We start from the raw sequence: 18,011 nt of genomic DNA, 5'->3' as shown, positions 1-18,011 counted from the left end.
CGCTGTTTATTATCTATGCATAGTCACTTTACGAAATACCTTGACTAACCTGTACCCCCGCACATTGACTCGGTACTGGTACCCCAGGTATATAGCCTCGTTGTTGTTATGTAATTTTCTTGTGTTACTTTTTGATTTGATATTTTTACTTGTAAGTAAGCATTTCACGGTAAGATCTACACCTGTTGTGTTTGGAGCATGTGACAAATAAAATTTGTTTTGATTTGATATTTGGTAGTGAGTCGACACTCCATGTCACGTATACTCCCTCTCCGCCCTCTAGGTCATCAGGCTGTGACCAGTCCGCTCCTGATCCCCAGGTTCGTCCCCTTTGATGGCGTCCTGCTGCTGGAGCCGCGCGTAAGGGAGGGGGTACTACTTATTCTCCCTCTCCGGCCTCTAGGTCATCAGGCTGCTGATTATCCCACACACCTGTCACCATCGTCTCGCACACCTGCACCTCATCACACTCACCTGGACTCCATCACCTCCTTGATTATCTTCCCTATATCTGTCCCTCCCCTTGGTTCTTTCCTCAGGTGTTACTGACTCTGTTTCCATGTCGGTGTGTTGTTTGTGTTTCCTGTTTATTGTTTTGTTAATTTATTAAAACACTCACTCCCTGTACTTGCTTTCCGACTCTCAGCGCAATTGTTACAGAATAACACCTCACCTAAGGGAAGCATCAGGGAGTGCTTTTATTTTTTTTTAAATTGTGTCCGAGTAATGACGTTGGGTCCGGGAACTGCTACAGGCTCTCATGCCTCAACCAGATCGCCGGGCTCCCCTGCCTCAGCCGGATCGCCGGGCTCCCCTGCCTCAGCCGGCTTGTCGGGCTTTCATGTCTTAGCCGGATCGCCATGCTCCCCTTCCTCAGCCGGATCGCCATGCTCCCCTTCCTCAGCCGGATCGCCATGCTCCCCTTCCTCAGTCGGATCGCCATGCTCCCCTTCCTCAGCCGGCTCGTCAGGCTTTCGTGCCTCCGCCGGATCACCAGCCTCCCCTGCCTCAACCGATCTGTCAGGTTCCCGCGCCACAGCTGACTCGACAGGTTTCTGTGCCTCAGCTGGCGTGACAGGTTCTCGCGCTTCTGCAGGTGTGACCAGTCCGCCCCCTTTGATGGCGTCCTGCGGCTGGAGCCGCGCGTAAGGGAGGGGGTACTACTTATTCTCCCTCTCCGGCCTCTAGGTCATCAGGCTGCTGATTATCCCACACACCTGTCACCATCGTCTCGCGCACCTGCACCTCATCACACTCACCTGGACTCCATCACCTCCTTGATTATCTTCCCTATATCTGTCCCTCCCCTTGGTTCTTTCCTCACCGGTTATTGACTCTGTTTTCATGTCGGTGCATTGTTTGTGTTTCGTGTTTATTGTTTTGTTTGCTTATTAAAACACTCACTCCCTGTACTTGCTTCCTGACTCTCAGCAAACTCGTTACCGTTCTAAAACTTTTCACCTCTAGTGTATATATATTTCTTTTTTGTTATTTTCTAAATCTTATTGCTTTTCTACGATTTCTTGGTAAGGTCATGATATCAACGTAAGGTTTCAAAACGTGATCACAGGCATTCCTTTATGTAATGTGATTACCTCGCTCAGTGAGGGATTTTTCTGTGTTCTAATTTCACTAATGTTGATCAGAGAGAGTGATGAGGTGAGGAGGAGGGGTAACTGACCCAAGATCAGCGTCTATGGACAACTTCACTCTACTCCTTGTACAGTGTCTCTGGAGGCCTGGCTCTGTGAAGCCCTAGTTAACCTGGCAGAGCTTAGGAACTACAATGGTAGAGAAAGCAGAGCGGTTGAAGTGATCTCACACACACACACACACGCACACACACAGACACACAATCCGCCGGCCTTGACAAATAGTTTGAATTCATCATCATGAGGCATTCTAGTCTCTAACAGCAAACAAGGGATTGAGGCTTATTAATCATCAAGACTGCATGGTGGAGTGTGATTCAAAACAGACCTTTATCCACTTATTAATAGACAGTGCAAGGGAAAAACTTCCTAGGTTCCTGAAATGTGTCAGATGGCAACAGTAGAGACAGGACAGACGGGGAGAGATCCTGTCAAGATAAATCGAAAGCGATGAAATCCACACATTTGTCAGCTAGACGTTGGACAGACTTATTGATAGATGTTGTGAGGAAAAAACGACCTGCAAAACTGTCAGTTGCTGAAAATGTATTGGATAGTGGCTCAGAAGTAAGGAAGGACTAGAAAGTAATGAAATGTCTTTCACAACTGGATAAAGTTATGAAATATAGACTAGAATATCATTTCTCAGAGAGAGCCGTATGCACAGGTTTGTAGGAATACAGACATAAATGTATAAACAGCCGTTCCGATATTCTCCCATTCCTATTCTCAAGGGACTTTTGGACCATTGAAACACAATGAAATGCAGAACACATTCATTTGTTCCCATCTTATGGACAAATTGATTCACTTCAAGTCTTCCTATATCCTTTCATAATTTTACACAGTTTGTTTTCCTGCCCAAATCAACCGAACCACTGCTAGATCCAATGCAACAATCTGAGTGGAGAATGAAAGAAAGTGGAGAAAACAATGCTTGCATATATTTGTAAATCAGGATTAAGGACAAATGGTATAGCAGGTTGATTGAATCGGCCGCCCTTCCGTCTTTCTTGCCGTTCTAAACCCCATGGCGGCATCAGGAGGAGGGAGATAAAAGGATTTTGCTCTTCCACAGATTCACAGTGAGTCTTCTTATCCCTCCGCACCACCACATAGATTGTTTTCAACTAGCCTGACAACGCCAGACAATGCCACGCTCTCCAGTCACAAGTGATAGATTTTTTATTCCACACTTTGATATCTCCCGGTACCACTTTGATACACAAACAGGGTATCATGGGGTGCTGCGGTGTTGGTGCTGTTAGGGTGATGTGCTGTTCTCACACACGTTTAAATTCCTATCTAGAGGTATGACAAGCCGAGGAAAGGTGCCAGTGGTTTTTGTTTCAGTGAATAGATGTAAAATACCTTAGCTCCATAAGAACGGATGCTGCTGATGATTGATATACATGTAATACCCTTGGTAGAACCAAGTATTGAGTTTATTTGTTATAATTAATTGGTAATGTACAAGTGATGGGTTGGTTTACTTTTAAGTTTAAGTTTTGACCAATAAGGTCGCTTGTTAAGCTGCGGCCAATGGGAGTTGACCTGGTTAACTGGCGGCCTGGGGAAAAAAAGAGAGAGATGTTGAGAAAAGGATGGACATTACATTATGACCGTTGGTGATGAAAAATGATAAAAGATGACAATAAAAATAGAACAAAACCCATACCTACCGAGTTTTGATGGGAAATACTTATTTTATTTTAGAAGAGAGTTATTATCATTTTGTTGAGAAAGACTTAGTAAAGACTGAAGCTACCGTCTCATCGTGGAGGTATTTGATAGCCTTGAGGTTAGCCTAGCATCGTGCGACACCGGGAAAGAACAGCTTGGGGAAGATTAATGAGTTCATGTTTCCAAGGGATATCGGTTACTGCTAAGGAGTACTGTCTGCATTGATAGCTGTGCTTGCTGTGGATCTTGTGAAGAAACCTGCACAGAACTGCCATACTTCGCTGAGGGAATATCTACGAGTAGTGAGTAACCACAATGGTGGGGTGCTTCTGGACTTTATGTGTGTCGTTATTTTTTGGGGATCACCAACGCGCGCCAACTGTCACGCCCTGACCTGAGAGAGACGTTTTATTTCTCTATTTTGTTAGGTCTGGGTATGGGGTGGGCAGTCTATGTGTTATATTTCTATGTTGTCTTTTTCTTTATTGGCCTAGTATGGTTTCCAATCAGAGGCAGCTGTCTATCCTCTGATTGGGAATCATACTTAGGCAGCCCTTTTTCTCTCCTTCAGTGTGGGATCTTGTTTTTGTACAGCTCAGTTAGCCTGCAGAACGTGACATTCGTTTTCCGTTGTTTTTGTTTTGTTTTAGTGTTCTGAGTTAAATAAAGAAATATCATGAGCACTTACCACGCTGCGCTTTGGTCAACTCCTTTCGACGACGGTCGTCACAGAAGATCCCACCACAATATGACCAAGCAGCGTGGTATGGACCAGTGGACTTTTGAGGAGATTAGGAGGAGTATATCCTAGACTTTGGAAGGAATAGTGGCAGGAAACAAGAGCCTGCCAGGGAAGCAGGCGGAAGCAGCGAAGGAGGGACAGCTACGAAGTCAGGAAGGAAGACCACACATTTTTTTGGGGGGCACATGGAGCAGTCGGCGGAGCCGAGGAGGGAACCAGAGCCAATCCAGGAGAAGAGAGATGTGGGAGAGTTGTTGAGTTGGTGGAGGATGCACTGATTTTTCCCAAAGGAACGTGTTATCAGTTTGGTGCCACCTGAGTCAGCTCCCCGTACTCATCCTGAGGTGCGTGTTACCAGTCTGGCGCCACCTGTGCCAGCCCCACGCATCAGGCCTCCAGTGCGCCTGCCCAGTCCGGGGTGTCCTGTGCCTGCTCCCCGCACTCGCCCTGGGGTGCGTGTTCTCAGTCTGGCGTCACCTGTGCCAGCCCCATGCATCAGGCCTCCAGCGACAGTTCCCAGTCCAGATCTTCCGGCGACAGCTCCCAGTCCAGATCTTCCGGCGACAGTTCCCAATCCAGAGCTTCCGGCGACAGTTCCCAGTCCAGAGTATTCAGCAACGTCACCCAGTCCAGAGTCTTCAGCGGCGGTCTGCAGTCCAGAGTCTTCAGCGGCGGTCTGCAGTCCAGAGTCTCCAGCGACGGTCTGCAGTCCAGAGTCTCCAGCGGCGGTCTGCAGTCCAGAACCTCCAGCGGCGGTCTGCAGTCCAGAACCTCCAGCGGCGGTCTGCAGTCCAGAACCTCCAGCGGCGGTCTGCAGTCCAGAACCTGCAGCGGCGGTCCGCAGTCCAGAACCTCCGGTGATGATCCACGGTCCGGGTCCTTCGGCGACGATCCAGGGTCCGGTGACACAAAAGCGGAGGGATCAGCGGGCTTGTTGATGTTTTAGGTGGCGTTCGGAATCCGCACCTTTGGGGGGGGGGTACTGTCACATCCTGACCACAGAAAGCTGTTATTTTCTATGGTAGAGTAGGTCAGGGCGTGACAGGTTTTTTTCTAGTTTAGATTTTCTATGTTGTTATGTTCTAGTTTTGTATTTCTATGTTGGGCTTTGTTTGGGATGATCTCCAATTAGAGGCAGCTGGTCATCGTTGTCTCTAATTGGAGATCATACTTAAGTAGTTGTTTTTCCCACCTGGGTTTGTAGGAGATTGTTTTCGAGTAAGTGTATGTTGTAACTCTTCGTCACGGTTTGTTGTTTTTGTTCATTAGTTTATTTTGTATGTATTGCATTGTTTCACAGTTTAATAAAGAAAATGTGGAACGATACACACTCTGCGCTTTGGTCCGCTCCTTCATCCTACGACAACCGTGACACCAACGGGTTAAGCAAGCTTGAAATAATTTGGACATGGGTTGTGCACGACTCATTAGGGTTTATTATTCTTATTTCTTTTGATGTGGTGCATTGAAAATGTAATAATACACATCTTGAACCTTATGTATGTTGCCTTGGTGGAGTCATTTCCTGTTTCAATTTCATTTAATGCATGGGAAAGCAATATACAATAACAGAAATCTATAATCATTCCATCTGAAGTTAATACCCTACCCTATTTGTCATCACCCTAGATAGTTTACAATAGGGATTCTTATTGGAGATGTCCTACTCACCTAACATCCCATGCTGTTGAGATATTCTACGTAAGGTAATATCGTGAGAGTCAAGTTCGAGCCTGGTGAGAGGGTTACATACAGTACATGTATACTGTAGTAAGGACTCCCTTCTATTTCTCCACCACACTAATCCATGGAGAAACCTCAAAGGTGTTGACCGCAGAAACAGTGCCTCCAAACAACTATCTTAGCCAATTTTGTGCTAACAACCTGATGGCTAAGTAAAACCTGTGTCTGCTGAGAGAGACTGTGTGTGGGGATGCAGGTGCAGTCATCTGGTTTTACTTGAAACCACCTTGCATGCCTCAACATTCTCCTCGAGAGAACAGTTCCTCAGTGGACCTCCACAGCAGTGAGATGGGTGTTGATGTGTGTACCGGTTCAGTGAGATGGGTGTTGATGTGTGTACCGGTTCAGTGAGATGGGTGTTGATGTGTGTACCGGTTCAGTGAGATGGGTGTTGATGTGTGTACTAGTTCTGTGAGATGGGTGTTGATGTGTGTACCGGTTCAGTGAGATCGGTGTTGATGTGTGTACCGGTTCAGTGAGATGGGTGTTGATGTGTGTACCGGTTCAGTGAGATGGGTGTTGATGTGTGTACCGGTTCAGTGAGATGGGTGTTGATGTGTGTACCGGTTCAGTGAGATGGGTGTTGATGTGTGTACCGATTCTGTGAGATGGGTGTTGATATGTGTACCGGTTCAGTGAGATGGGTGTTGATGTGTGTACCGGTTCAGTGAGATAGGTGTTGATGTGTGTACCGGTTCAGTGAGATGGGTGTTGACGTGTGTACCGGCTCAGTGAGATGGGTGTTGATGTGTGTACCGGCTCAGTGAGATGGGTGTTGATGTGTGTACCGGTTCTGTGAGATGGGTGTGGATGTGTCCACCAGTCCTGTGAGATGAGTGTTGATGTGTCCACCAGTCCTGTGAGATGGGTGTTGATGTGTGTACCAGTCCTGTGAGATGGGTGTTGATGTGTGTACCAGTCCTGTGAGATGGGTGTTGATGTGTCCACCAGTCCTGTGAGATAGGTGTGGATGTGTCCACCAGTCCTGTGAGATGGATGTGGATGTGTCCACCAGTCCTGTGAGATGGGTGTGGATGTGTCCACCAGTCCTGTGAGATGGGTGTGGATGTGTCCACCAGTCCTGTGAGATGGGTGTTGATGTGTGTACCGGCTCAGTGAGATGGGTGTTGATGTGTGTACCGGTTCTGTGAGATGGGTGTGGATGTGTCCACCAGTCCTGTGAGATGGGTGTTGATGTGTGTACCGGTTCTGTGAGATGGGTGTTGATGTGTCCACCAGTCCTGTGAGATGGGTGTTGATGTGTCCACCAGTCCTGTGAGATGGGTGTTGATGTGTGTACCAGTCCTGTGAGATGGGTGTTGATGTGTGTACCAGTCCTGTGAGATGGGTGTTGATGTGTGTACCAGTCCTGTGAGATGGGTGTTGATGTGTCCACCAGTCCTGTGAGATAGGTGTGGATGTGTCCACCAGTCCTGTGAGATGGATGTGGATGTGTCCACCAGTCCTGTGAGATGGGTGTGGATGTGTCCACCAGTCCTGTGAGATGGGTGTGGATGTGTCCACCAGTCCTGTGAGATGGGTGTTGATGTGTGTACCTGTCCTGTGAGATGGGTGTTGATGTGTGTACCAGTCCTGTGAGATGGGTGTTGATGTGTGTACCAGTCCTGTGAGATGGGTGTTGATGTGTCCACCAGTCCTGTGAGATGTGTGTTGATGTGTCCACCAGTCCTGTGAGATGGGTGTTGATGTGTCCACCAGTCCTGTGAGATGGGTGTTGATGTGTGTACCAGTCCTGTGAGATGGGTGTTGATGTGTGTACCAGTCCTGTGAGATAGGTGTTGATGTGTGTACTAGTCCTGTGAGATGGGTGTGGATGTGTCCACCAGTCCTGTGAGATGGGTGTTGATGTGTGTACTAGTTCTGTGAGATGGGTGTTGATGTGTGTACCAGTCCTGTGAGATGGGTGTTGATGTGTGTACCAGTTCTGTGAGATGGGTGTTGATGTGTCCACCAGTCCTGTGAGATGGGTGTTGATGTGTCCACCAGTCCTGTGAGATGGGTGTGGATGTGTCCACCAGTCCTGTGAGATGGGTGATGATGTGTCCACCAGTCCTGTGAAATGGGTGTTGATGTGTCCACCAGTCCTGTGAGATGTGTGTTGATGTGTCCACCAGTCCTGTGAGATGGGTGTTGATGTGTCCACCAGTCCTGTGAGATGGGTGTTGATGTGTGTACCAGTCCTGTGAGATGGGTGTTGATGTGTGTACCAGCCCTGTGAGATGGGTGTTGATGTGTGTACTAGTCCTGTGAGATGGGTGTGGATGTGTCCACCAGTCCTGTGAGATGGGTGTTGATGTGTGTACTAGTTCTGTGAGATGGGTGTTGATGTGTGTACCAGTCCTGTGAGATGGGTGTTGATGTGTCCACCAGTCCTGTGAGATGGGTGTTGATGTGTCCACCAGTCCTGTGAGATGGGTGTTGATGTGTCCACCAGTCCTGTGAGATGGGTGTTGATGTGTGTACCAGTCCTGTGAGATGGGTGTTGATGTGTGTACCAGTTCTGTGAGATGGGTGTTGATGTGTCCACCAGTCCTGTGAGATGGGTGTTGATGTGTCCACCAGTCCTGTGAGATGGGTGTGGATGTGTCCACCAGTCCTGTGAGATGGGTGATGATGTGTCCACCAGTCCTGTGAAATGGGTGTTGATGTGTCCACCAGTCCTGTGAGATGGGTGTTGATGTGTCCACCAGTCCTGTGAGATGGGTGTTGATGTGTCCACCAGTCCTGTGAAATGGGTGTGGATGTGTCCACCAGTCCTGTGAGATGGGTGTTGATGTGTCCACCAGTCCTGTGAAATGGGTGTTGATGTGTCCACCAGTCCTGTGAGATGGGTGTTGATGTGTCCACCAGTCCTGTGAGATGGGTGTTGATGTGTCCACCAGTCCTGTGAGATGGGTGTTGATGTGTCCACCAGTCCTGTGAAATGGGTGTTGATGTGTCCACCAGTCCTGTGAGATGGGTGTTGATGTGTGTACTAGTTCTGTGAGATGGGTGTTGATGTGTCCACCAGTCCTGTGAGATGGGTGTTGATGTGTCCACCAGTCCTGTGAAATGGGTGTTGATGTGTCCACCAGTCCTGTGAGATGGGTGTTGATGTGTGTACTAGTTCTGTGAGATGGGTGTTGATGTGTGTACCAGTCCTGTGAGATGGGTGTTGATGTGTCCACCAGTCCTGTGAGATGGGTGTTGATGTGTGTACCAGTCCTGTGAGATGGGTGTTGATGTGTGTACCAGTCCTGTGAGATGGGTGTTGAGGCCTGAAACCTGCATTCAGAGACCATGCATGGTGAGTCAGATGGGATAATGCAACTCATCTTTCCCGCAAGGACTTTATCACAAACTGGGAAAGGAAGTAATTTGTGTTGAGTGATAATGTTAAAACGCCACTTTCAAAAATGTAATTTATTTTTAGAGGGACTTAAAAGGACGCACCAGATGGAATAACATTACAGGGAATATATAAATAGTAATATCCTCTGTAAGTAATGAAAGAAGCTGTTCTCTACCCTCTGGGTCCATGTTGAAGTTGCATCAGGATTGTGCCGAAAGTGGTTACTCCTCTCTTTCATGTCTCTACGATATACACTATATATATAAAAGTATGTGGACTCCCCTTCAAATTAGTGTATTTGGCTATTTCAGCCACACCCGTTGCTGACAGGGATATAAAATCAAGCACACAGCCATGTAATCTCCATAGTCAAACATTGGCAGTAGAATAGTCTTACTGAAGAGCTCAGTGACTTTCAACGTGGCACCGTCATAGCATGCTACATTTCCAACTAGTCAATTTGCAAATTTCTGCCCTGCTAGAGCTGCCCCAGTCAACTGTAAGTGCTGTTATTGTGAAGTGGAAAGGTTTAGGAACAACAACGGCTCAGAGCAACGTGGTAGGCCACACAAGCTCACAGAACGGGACCGCCATTCTGAAGCGCGTAGCCCTTAAAAATCCTCTGTCCTCAGTTGCAACACTCAATACAGAGTTCCGAACTGCATCTGAAAGCAAGGTCAGCACAAGAACTGTTCGTCGGGAGCTTCATTGGTTTCCATGGCAGAACAGCCGCACACAAGCCTAAGATCACCACTCGCAATGCCACGCGTCGGCTGGAGTAAAGCTCGGCCTCTGGAGCAGTGGAAACGCGTTCTCTGGAGTGATGAATCACGGTTCACCATCTGGCAGTCCGATGGACAAATCTGGGTTTGGCGGATGTCAGGAGAATGCTACCTGCCCCAATGCATAGTGCCAACTGTAAAGTTTGGTGGAGGAGGAATAATGGTCTGGGGCTGTTTTTCATGGTTCGGGCTAGGCCCCTTAGTTTCGGTGAAGAGAAATTTCATGTTACAGCATACAAACAATCCAAGATAGCGTAGCAGTGCAGACGTGGTTTGTCGTACTTTTGCATTTTTTGCCTTTTTTGTATATATTTCAATTTATTTTCAATCTCTTTTCCATTTTTAAATTAAATATACCTTCCGGTAACCTGCCTCACCCAATGTGACACGGATCCGCTTTTTTGTTTAGACCTTATAGCCAGAACCTCCATCAGCGGTTAGCCATCAGAAGCTAACCAGCTAATTAGCTACTAGCTATTTAGTCATTGTTAGCCACTGCTAGCGGCCCTTACCTTCTGGACAGACACCAACCGTTTTTTTTAGCCTGGATAATACTTGCCAGCCTGCCTGTACCGGACTGTTTTCCCCACTACAACGCCGGATTCCTGCCATAAACCCTGGACCATTACTCCTGATCATCACAGCTAGCTAGCTGCCACCGAGTGACCCAGACCCGAAGCTAGCCCTGAGCCAGGCCCACCACCCGGCCTACTCTGTGATCACTCAGCTACTCAGCCGATGCCTCCTGGACTCTACCCCCAACACGGCTAGAATCCACTACTCCACCGGATCCTTGCTGTAAGCTCTGGACCTTTGCATCGGATCATTGCTGCTAGCTAGCTACTACCGAGTGGCTATAGTGGCTAATGCCACTGCCCCGAAGCTAGCACCAGTTAGCCGCGAGCCAGGCGCATCTCCCGGCTAGCAAACAAAATGACTACAACTACAATACCTCTTTCACCATCTGGCCCGGACCCTATGTCAACACGGCGCCCCGCCGTACCACCACGACTGGTCCACCGATGTAACTCTATCCGCTGTGCCCTCAACCGGCCTTTGCCGGATATTGGAGCAGTTGCTTCTACTTACCCCGGCCTGCTAACTTTAAACGCTGTGTCTCCCGCGTGCTAGCGTAGTAACGACTACCCTCGTCTTCCCTGTTCCATCTATTGCTGTTCACTGGACCCTATGATCACTTGGCTACATAGCTGATGCCTGCTGGACTGTTCATTAATCACGGTACTCCATTTTGTTTATTTTTTTGTTTATCTGTCGGCCCCTGCCTCGAACTCAGGCCCTGTGTGTAGTTAACCGACCCTCTCTGCTCATTCATTGCCATTTTACCTGTTGTTGTTGTCTTAGCTGATTAGCTGTTGTTGTCTTACCCGTTGTTGTCTTAGCTAACTCTCCCAATCAACACCTGTGATTGCTTTATGCCTCGCTTTATGTCTCTCTCAAATGTCAATATGCCTTGTACACTGTTGTATAGGATAGTTATCATTGTTTTAGTTTACTGCGGAGCCCCTAGTCCCACTCAACATGCCTCAGATACCTCCCTTGTCCCACCTTCCACACATGCGGTGACCTCACCCAGCATAACTAGCCCGTCAAGAGATGCAACCTCTCTTATCATCACTCGGTGCCTGGGCTTACCTCCACTGTACCCGCACCTCACCATACCCCTGTCTGTACATTATGCCCTGAATCTATTCTACCACACCCAGAAATCTGCTCCTTTTATTCTCTGTCCCCAACGCACTAGACGACCAGTTTTGATAACCTTTAGCCGTACCCTCATCCTACTCCTCCTCTGTTCCTCGGGTGATGTGGAGGTTAACCCAGGCCCTGCGTTTCCCCAGGTGATCTCATTTGCTGACTTTGTAACTGTAAAAGCCTTGGTTTCATGCATGTTAACATCAGAAGCCTCCTCCCTAAGTTTGTTTTACTCACTGCTTTAGCACACTCCGCCAACCCTGATGTCCTTACCGTGTCTGAATCCTGGCTTAGGAAGGCCACCAAAAATTCTGAGATTGTAACGGACGTCGTCGCAAGAAAACCAAGATGCAGCGGAGGTTGTGTGTTCATCTTGATATTTAATAAAAATGAACCACTACAAACAAAACACTCGATAGCAACGACAGCAAACAGTCCTGTCTGGTCCCAACTGAACAAAACAGAAAACAATCCCCCACAAAACCCAAATGAAAAACCTGCTCCTTATGTGTGACTCCCAATGGTTTGTTAAGATGGGTGTGGAAGAACTTGACTGGCCTGCACAGAGCCCTGACCTCAACCCCATTGAACACCTTTGGGATGAATTGGAACGTCAACTACGAGCCAGGCCTAATCGCCCAACATCAGTGCCCGACCTCCCTAATGCTCTTGTGGTTAAATGGAAGCAAGTCCCCGCAGCAATGTTCCAACATCTAGTGGAAAGCCTTCCCAGAAGAGTGGCGGCTGTTATAGCAGCAAAGGGGGGACCAACTCCATATTAATCCCAATGATTTTGGAATGAGATGTTCCACGAGCAGGTGTCCACATACCCATGGTCATGTAGTGTATATCATAATATCACGATATCTCCACAATATATCATTGTATCATGATATCTCCACAATATACTGTATCATATTACCTCAAAGAAAATCTTAATATCAATCAATCAATCAATTACTCAATCAATCATAATATAGTCATAATATATTCGTCCCTCACCTCTGAGAACCTCTGGACATCCTGTGTGAGGGTCCCCACACGGCTCCAGTTGTAGAAGTTGAGGAACTTGACCACGGCTGGGTTCACAGCGTTGTCCGACGGAACCGTCCGGAAGAAGTTGGGGTACTTCTTCTTGTCGGCCAGAACAGGGGTTGTTGCCGCAAAGGAGAGCTGGAAAGAAAAGGACAGGTACAGAATAGTACATTTCTGACCAATAAACTTTGGCTAAACTCAGACTGATCCTGGTGTTCTGAAAGTAGGAGTTCAAGCCCAGAGATCTGAGCTTTAGACAGAGGCCTTAAATCGCTATCTGAGATCTGAGCTTTAGACAGAGGCCTTCGATCGCTATCTGAGATCTGAGCTTTAGACAGAGGCCTTAAATCACCATCTGAGATCTGAGCTTTAGACAGAGGCCTTAAATTGCTATCTGAGATCTGAGCTTTAGACAGAGGCCTTAAATCACCATCTGAGATCTGAGCTTTAGACTGAGGCCTTAAATCACCATCTGAGATCTGAGCTTTAGACAGAGGCCTTCGATCGCCATCTGAGGGATTAAGCCATGGCAACTAGGGCAGTCTCAGTGTGTCAGTCGCACGCTCGGACGCATGCACGCACACGCACGCCAGATACATACACACACGCCGGGAGGACACACTACACTACACTAGACTAGACCACTACACTAGACCACTACACTACACTAGACTTGTGTAAACACACACACACACACACACACACACTCTCTCTATCTAGTCTGGGAGTCCATCTAGTCTGAACAAATTAACACTCTCACACGTCTATGGAAACATCAGGGAAGCTCACACCTTCAGAGGGCCCACAGTAACAGGAGCTATAATTGTTTGGTGGGAGTGACAGCTAGGATGGACGACATTAACTGACTGACTGACTGACGTGTGTGTTTGATACAAATTTGCTGTGTCATTTTTAAATACACCTCGCATATTCAGTTCAAATACTGCACCATAAGCAGGTTTAAATTAATTCAGGTTCCCCAAAAAATTGCTGAACTTTAAAAGAGATAGATTTTTCAGGACATTACTGCTTTCAAGATTTCAAACAGCAAGGACTGCATTTTATGTAGCAAGCACTAGCTATGAACACAACAGGCTACTTTCGTCTGTGGAAATATTCTGAAGTCATGTTTTCCAGGTACAGGTTGAAAACCAAATCATTGAGTGAACATGGAGACATTTACTGCAATAGAATGTACAACATTTTCACACATCAGTGTGCTCTCTCCCTTTGACCAACAGTAGGCCTACAGTATCTGTCCCTACACTACTGTGGAAGTCTCTCTCTCTCTCTCTCTCTCTCTCTCTCTCTCTCTCTCTCTCTCTCTCGTTTCTCTCTCTCTCTCTCTCTCTCTCTCGTTACTCTCTCTCTCTCTCTCTCTCGTTACTAACTGACAGCCAGCGAACACGAGAAAAGAATGACAAAGATACTGTCTCACGTATACTGAAAAAGTAGCGAGCTCTTGATAAAGACATCACGGCAAAGTTAAAACTAGAATTTGGAAAGGTTCACCTTACGTAAATGTTCACCTTACCGTTTGACAAAGAATATTGTGTAGTTGTTTTAAAGGCTTTGTGAAGCCATATATATGAGGGGCAACAGTAAAGTGTTAACAATCATATCGCAGAAAGATAACATTGAATGGGAGACTTTGGCTTTGCAGAAATGTAGCCTAGTCCTGCCAAATCCGGAATGGTTGCCTCTGTTCCATTAGCATGTTTAGTTAGCTGAGAGAAGAAAACTCGTTGCACTTCAACTTCAATGTGTCCTATCTCTCATTAAATGAATGACTGATATGAATCAACGCAGGGTTAATTACTGAGCAGAGAGAAATTAAGCAGACACACTGACTCATGATAGCGATCAAAAGGAGGATATTATCGTTCTGATTGAGGCTAGGGGTGTGTGTGTGATTGCGTGCACATTTCTTGGAAGCAGGTTTAAGATTAGAGAAGCTAGTCATAGCACCTCCATTCTGGGGTGCTTTACCGTGATCTTCAAAAGCCAGTCAAGACCAGTCAAGAATAGTTGCTGTGGTAATTATATACCTTGGGTAAACTACAGGAAAATCAGATACAAAACTACAAGCGCTTGATTGGAACCCACATATGGGTATAACATAGTATGATCACAGAATGACTGTTGTAAAACACCTATTACTATTACTACTATTACTACAGCCACTTCTGCTAGCACTACCACTACTATTACCACTCCTACTACTTCTACTTTTTATTAATTGATTTTATTTACTACTACTACTACTACTATTACTACTACTAGTAGTACTACTACTATTGTTGCTACAACTTCTGCCACTGCTGCTACGACTACTACTATTACTACTAGTACTACTACTACCACTACTACAGCGACGAAAACTATAACTACTACTACTCCTACTATTACTACTACTACCACTGCTAATACGACTACAACTAACACTACTACTACAACTATTACTATTGCTACTACTGCTGCTACTACTACTACTACTACTGCTGCTGGTGCTGCTACTACTGCTGCTGCTACTACTACTACTACTACTACTATGCTGCTACTACTACTACTACTACTACTACGACTACTACTACTGCTGCTACTACTACTACTACTACTACTACTACTACTGCTGCTACTACTACTACTACTACGCTGCTACTACTACTACTGCTGCTGCTACTGCTACTACTACTACTACTACTTCTGCTACTACTACTACTACCACTACTACTACTACTGCTGCTGCTGCTGCTACTACTACTAGTACTAGTACTAGTAATGCTGCTGCTGCTGCTGCTACTACTTCTACTATTACTACTACTACCGCTAATACAAATACTGTTGAAGTCGGAAGTTTACATAAACCTTAGCCAAATACATTTAAACTCAATTTTGTCACAATTCCTGACAATTAATCCACGTAAAAATTCCCTGTCTTAGGTCAGTTAGGATCACCACTTTATTTTAAGAATGTGAAATGTCAGAATAATAGTAGAGAGATTGATTTATTTCAGCTTTTATTTCTTTCATCACATTCCCAGTGGATCAGAAGTTTACATACACTCAATTAGTATTTGGTAGCATTGCCTTTAAATCGTTTAACTTGGGTCAAACATTTTGGGTAGCCTTCTACAAGCTTCCCACAATAAGTTGGGTGAATTTTGTCCCATTCCTCCTGACAGAGCTGGTGTAACTGAGTCAAGTTTGTAGGTCTCCTTGCTCGCACACGATTTTTCAGTTCTGCCCACAAATTTTCTATAGGATTGAGGTCAGGGCTTTGTGATGGCCACTCCAATACCTTGACATTGTTGTCCTTAAGCAACTTTGCCACAACTTTGGAAGTATGCTTGTGGTCATTGTCCATTTGGAAGACCCATTTGCGACCAAGCTTTAACTTCTTGATTGATATCTTGAGATGTTGCTTCAATATATCCACATAATTTCCCTTCCTCATGATGGCATCTATTTTGTGAAGTGCACCAGTCCCTCCTGCAGCAAAGCACCCCCACAACATGATGCTGCCACCCCCGTGCTTCACGATTGGGATGGTGTTCTTCAGCTTGCAATCCTCCCCCTTTTTCCTCTAAACATAACGATTCTCATTATGGCCAAACAGTTCTACATTTTTACATTTTTGTCATTTTGCAGACGCTCTTATCTGGAGCAACTTACAGTAGTGAGTGCATACATTTTCATACATTTTTTTTTTTCCATATTGGTCCCCCGTGGGAATTGAACCCACAACCCTGGCGTTGCAAACACCATGCTCTACCAACGGAGCCACTTTCATCAGACCAGAGGACATTTCTCCAAAAAGTACGATCTTTGTCCCCATGTGCAGTTGCAAACTGTAGTCTGGCATTTTGATGGCGGTTTGGAGCAGTGGCTTCTTCCTTGCTGAACAGCCTTTCAGGTTATGTCGATATAGCACTTGTTTTACTGTGGATATAGATACTTTTGTACCTGTTTCCTCCAGCATCTTCACAAGGTCCTTTGCTGTTGTTCTGGGATTGATTTGCACTTTTCGCACCAAAGTACGTTCATTTCTAGGAGACAGAACACGTCTCCTTCCTGAGCAGTATGACGGCTGTGTGGTCCCATGGTGTTTATACTTGCTTACTATTGTTTGTACAGATGAACGTGGTACCTTCAGGCGTTTGGAAATTGCTCCCAAGGATGAAGCAGACTTGTGGAGGTCTACAATTGTTTTCTGAGGTCTTCGCTGATTTCTTTTGATTTTCCCATGATGTCAAGCAAAGAGGCACTGAGTTTAAAGGTAGGCATTGAAATACATCCACAGGTACACCTCCAATTGACTCAAATTATGTCAATTAGCCTATCAGAAGCTTCTAAAGCTATGACATAATTTTCTGGAATTTTCCAAGCTGTTTAAAGGCACAGTCAACTTACTGTATGTAAACTTCTGACCCACTGGAATTGTGATACAGTTAATTATAAATGAAATAATCTGTCTGTAAACAATTGTTGGAAAAATGACATGTGTCATGCACAAAGTAGATGTCCTAACCGACTTGCAAAAACTATAGTTTGATAACAAGAAATTTGTGGAGTGGTTGAAAAACAAGTTTTAATGACTCCAGCCTAAGTGTATGTAAACTTCCGACTTCAACTGTACTACTACTACTACTGCAACTACTACTACTTCTACTACAGTACTACTACCACTCCTACTACCAACTAGTAGAATAAGAAGTGAAGTTAACAAAGACATTAAGTTCCTAGTTCTATGGTTTTGGGTTGAATGAAGTTCCACCCTGAGAGCCCATATCAGCCCAGCAGTTAGATTTTTGAAGGGAATTGGCGGTTATTGTTATTTTTCACATTGGTCTTGCACAGAGGTGTGACTCTAGGACCCCAGGTAAAGGATCCTGTTTAGATTCAGGACCAAGTGACTAAGTGGTTATTATGGGTCACTAGCTGAGAAAATCTATTGTTGGATTTGAGGTAACAAGTCAAGGTTGCCTTTCTGTCTCCAAATCAATCTGAACCCCCAAGCTGCCAATGGTGCAGACGGTTTGGTGAGAAAGTCATCATGTGAAATTATCTCAAACACAGCTGACAAAATGGGTCAGTCTTTGACTAAGTACAGTAGAGTGTTTTATTCATATGGAAGACTTAAAATAGCGCTATGCTATCACATATCTGAGAGTTCTGTCTTACATAACAAGATTTAAAAAGGTCTATTCAAATGTAATGGCCCTCTTTGGTGCACACACATTCATGCACATGCACACGTATGCACACACACACACAAGATTTACATTCTTTACAAGCCACCATGATGG

The 18,011-nt window shown here is 45.8% G+C and overlaps 1 protein-coding gene across 1 annotated transcript in view; it reads right to left on the bottom strand.

The window, feature by feature from the left end:
• The window catches only part of LOC115175547 (gamma-aminobutyric acid type B receptor subunit 2-like), a 366,527-nt gene that overhangs the window by 191,640 nt on the left and 156,876 nt on the right, over positions 1-18,011 (bottom strand). The window contains exon 3 of the mRNA XM_029734842.1: positions 12,670-12,840. Within this exon, the coding sequence (XP_029590702.1) occupies positions 12,670-12,840 (171 nt within the window). The remainder of the gene's footprint in view (positions 1-12,669; positions 12,841-18,011) is intronic.

Source organism: Salmo trutta, chromosome 36 (assembly GCF_901001165.1).
Source record: "Salmo trutta chromosome 36, fSalTru1.1, whole genome shotgun sequence".
Taxonomy (NCBI): Eukaryota; Metazoa; Chordata; class Actinopteri; order Salmoniformes; family Salmonidae; genus Salmo; species Salmo trutta.
Note: the sequence above shows the minus strand (reverse complement) of the source record. Positions and strands in the feature narration are given on the sequence as shown.